Source organism: Pteropus alecto, unplaced genomic scaffold (genome assembly GCF_000325575.1).
Source record: "Pteropus alecto unplaced genomic scaffold, ASM32557v1 scaffold18, whole genome shotgun sequence".
Taxonomy (NCBI): domain Eukaryota; kingdom Metazoa; phylum Chordata; class Mammalia; order Chiroptera; family Pteropodidae; genus Pteropus; species Pteropus alecto.
Genome location: NW_006440649.1, coordinates 83,193 through 85,841, shown reverse-complemented (window position 1 = coordinate 85,841; position 2,649 = coordinate 83,193). Strand labels below are relative to the sequence as shown.

The 2,649-nt window shown below is 35.0% G+C and overlaps 1 protein-coding gene across 1 annotated transcript in view; it reads right to left on the bottom strand.

Moving 5' to 3' along the window:
* Positions 1-271: 271 nt before the first annotated feature.
* LOC102898455 (ATP-dependent RNA helicase DDX3X) overlaps positions 272-2,649 on the bottom strand; it is a 12,854-nt gene continuing 10,476 nt past the window's right edge. Inside the window, exons 10-16 of the mRNA XM_025050983.1 lie at positions 2,582-2,644; positions 2,325-2,469; positions 1,943-2,124; positions 1,747-1,864; positions 1,369-1,522; positions 942-1,078; positions 272-750 (exon numbers count right to left, since the gene is read on the bottom strand). Of these exons, the coding sequence (XP_024906751.1) occupies positions 671-750; positions 942-1,078; positions 1,369-1,522; positions 1,747-1,864; positions 1,943-2,124; positions 2,325-2,469; positions 2,582-2,644 (879 nt within the window). The 3' untranslated portion in view covers positions 272-670. The remainder of the gene's footprint in view (positions 751-941; positions 1,079-1,368; positions 1,523-1,746; positions 1,865-1,942; positions 2,125-2,324; positions 2,470-2,581; positions 2,645-2,649) is intronic.

The window sequence follows — 2,649 nt, the reverse complement described above, 5'->3', positions numbered from 1 at the left end:
TTGAAAAATGCAAGGATGTATCACTCATGCCATCTCATCATGACTGGAATGGCATATTTAAAAGCTATAAGGATAGAGTGAGCAAGTCAGAACTTTAACATAGTAGTTTGCCACATTATAAACCAATTACACTTTAAGATGTTTTTCTCCCCAGTCTGTTATGTATCAGAAAGTCCTAACACAGGCTACTGCCTAATAATTTCCCTTAAACTATTTATTGATAAATTGAGGACTCCTGTTTTGTTAAGTTGTATCACACCATTTGCCAAGGTTCGATTTTAGCCTGAGTTCAGCAAATTTATTTTGTCAAAGCAATTGGTATCTTGAGCATTACTGAGCCAACAGGACAACAAAACAATAAGTTGTCTAAAGTTAAAGTCACAGTACATTAACAAACAAATGATTCTCAAGTTGTAAAATTATAAATGCAGTTTGGGATGGGAAATAAACAGGAGAAGAGTTAATCCAAACTACAGCACTTAAGTCTTCAGCTTCTGAAAAGGGCTTGTTGATTGTTCTTTCTTGTAACTGTGAGCTCCTGTGAATTTTCAGAATCAGAGCTGGTAATGTACTGCAAGTTCTTGAAGCTAAACATTATAGTCTAAGTTACATGTGGTTTCTGTATTAACTTGTTTTGATTTGAAAGGGTTGACTTTGCTGCAAAGCAGGTTCAGTTGCCCCACCAGTCAACCCCCTGGGAGTTGTAATTTCCTCCATATCCATCACTATTGTAGAAGCTTCCATAGCCACCTATCAAGAAATGTTTAAAAAGAGAAAATAGGTCAGCCTAAGTATCTTTTTTTCCCTTCTTTCTCAAATACTTTGATATAAGCCTAATAAAATAAATCTATATTAAATTTTGTGCTTTGAAAATAAAATTTCTTAAATTATGTATTAAAAGAAAACTTTTCCAAAATATAAAAAAGGAAAATTAACATTACCTCCACCAAATCCTCTGCTGCTGCCATGACCACCTCCACCACTGCGGCTGCTGCTTGAACGACTACTACTAAAACTAGAACTGCTGGAACCACTACTTTGTCGATAGTCTCTGGCACCAAATCCTCCACTGAATCTACTAATATAAAGAAAGACATCTCAGTTGTTTACAAGTATGATATTCAATTAAATTACAATTCCTATACATAACTTCTCAAACCTCAATTTCTGATTTCTCAACTCAATTTCCATTGCAGTGAATTCCTCTTATGTTTCAAAAGGCCTCAGTAGTTAATAGCTGACATTTAACTCCATGTCACCTTAATAATATCCCTTGCCCAAATCAGAGGCAGTTTTTTAGTAAACCTTGAAAATAACTTCCTACGCAAAGCAAACAGTAAAGAATAAAGGCTCAAAAACAATCTGTACCTCTTAGAACGTCCACGACTGCTACCCTTATAGTGGTGTTCATAAGCCATATTTTCTAACCAAGATGGCACTTCTTGTTTAGCTTCAACAAGAAGATCCAACAAATCTTTTGTGATATTTACATTTCTTTCATTAAAGAATGAGGTCGCAAGGCCTATAAGAGTCCAAAAAAGTACATTTAGTTTGTTGCCAAAAAGTATCTTGCTATTCTTACTTTAATATTTAGAACACAAAAATTTAACATAATTTGCACTGTAACCAACTTAGGAGATTGAAACAAAACCTTTTAATTGTCTCACAGCTGATGTCAGATTTCCCTTTGAAAATAAAGATTATAATTTAACATTCTGTGTCAAATAATCAAACTAAACACTTTACCAAGGTTTCCTACACGTCCCGTACGGCCAATCCGGTGTACGTATTCTTCAATATCACTTGGCAAATCAAAATTGATAACATGTTTCACATTTGAAATGTCTAGTCCTCTTGCCGCCACCTGAAAAATAACTTTTGTTAAAAAAAAAAAAAAAGCAATATTTAAACATGCTTAACTTAAAAATAAAAATATACATACAGCTGTAGCCACTAGAATTGGGCTTTTTCCTGATCGGAACTGGTGAAGGGCTTCCTCTCTATCTCTCTGTGATCGGTCTCCATGGATGCTGGTACAAGCATAGCCTTCGTGGTATAAGAAATCCTCCAGAGAATCAGCACCCTTTTTGGTCTCCACAAACACTAAAGTCAGTGAGTCTTTCCCTGGAAAATTATATATAAGGTTTAATTACTGACAGCAAATTAGCATCAATGACTGATCTAATTGGTGACTGGCTTAGTTGAACACGTAAGCTCATCAAAGTAAGCTTTAAGGCTTTGGTGAGCAAAAAGGCAGGGCAGGGGTTAGGGATCCAAATGCATTCTCCTTACTCGTGACACACTATTACTATTTACGTTTTTACCTGTTGCATTTAAGAGATCAAGAAGAAATGACCGTTTGTCTGACTCTTCCACCCAAACTACTTTTTGTGTGATGTTCTCAGAGGTGGAACCAACCCTGCCTACAGCCAGAAAGATATATTCATCCAAGAAATCACGAGCAAGCATCTAAAAAAGAAAAGAAACTCTAACTTATTATCTACTTAAATTTTTCTAATTAACTGAAGATAATTGATTACTTATATACACATATTCTAAAAAGATTTATATAAAAAAATACCTGTATTTCCTTAGGAAAAGTAGCACTAAACATCATTGTGTGGCGAACACCTTTTGGTGGGATAGTAT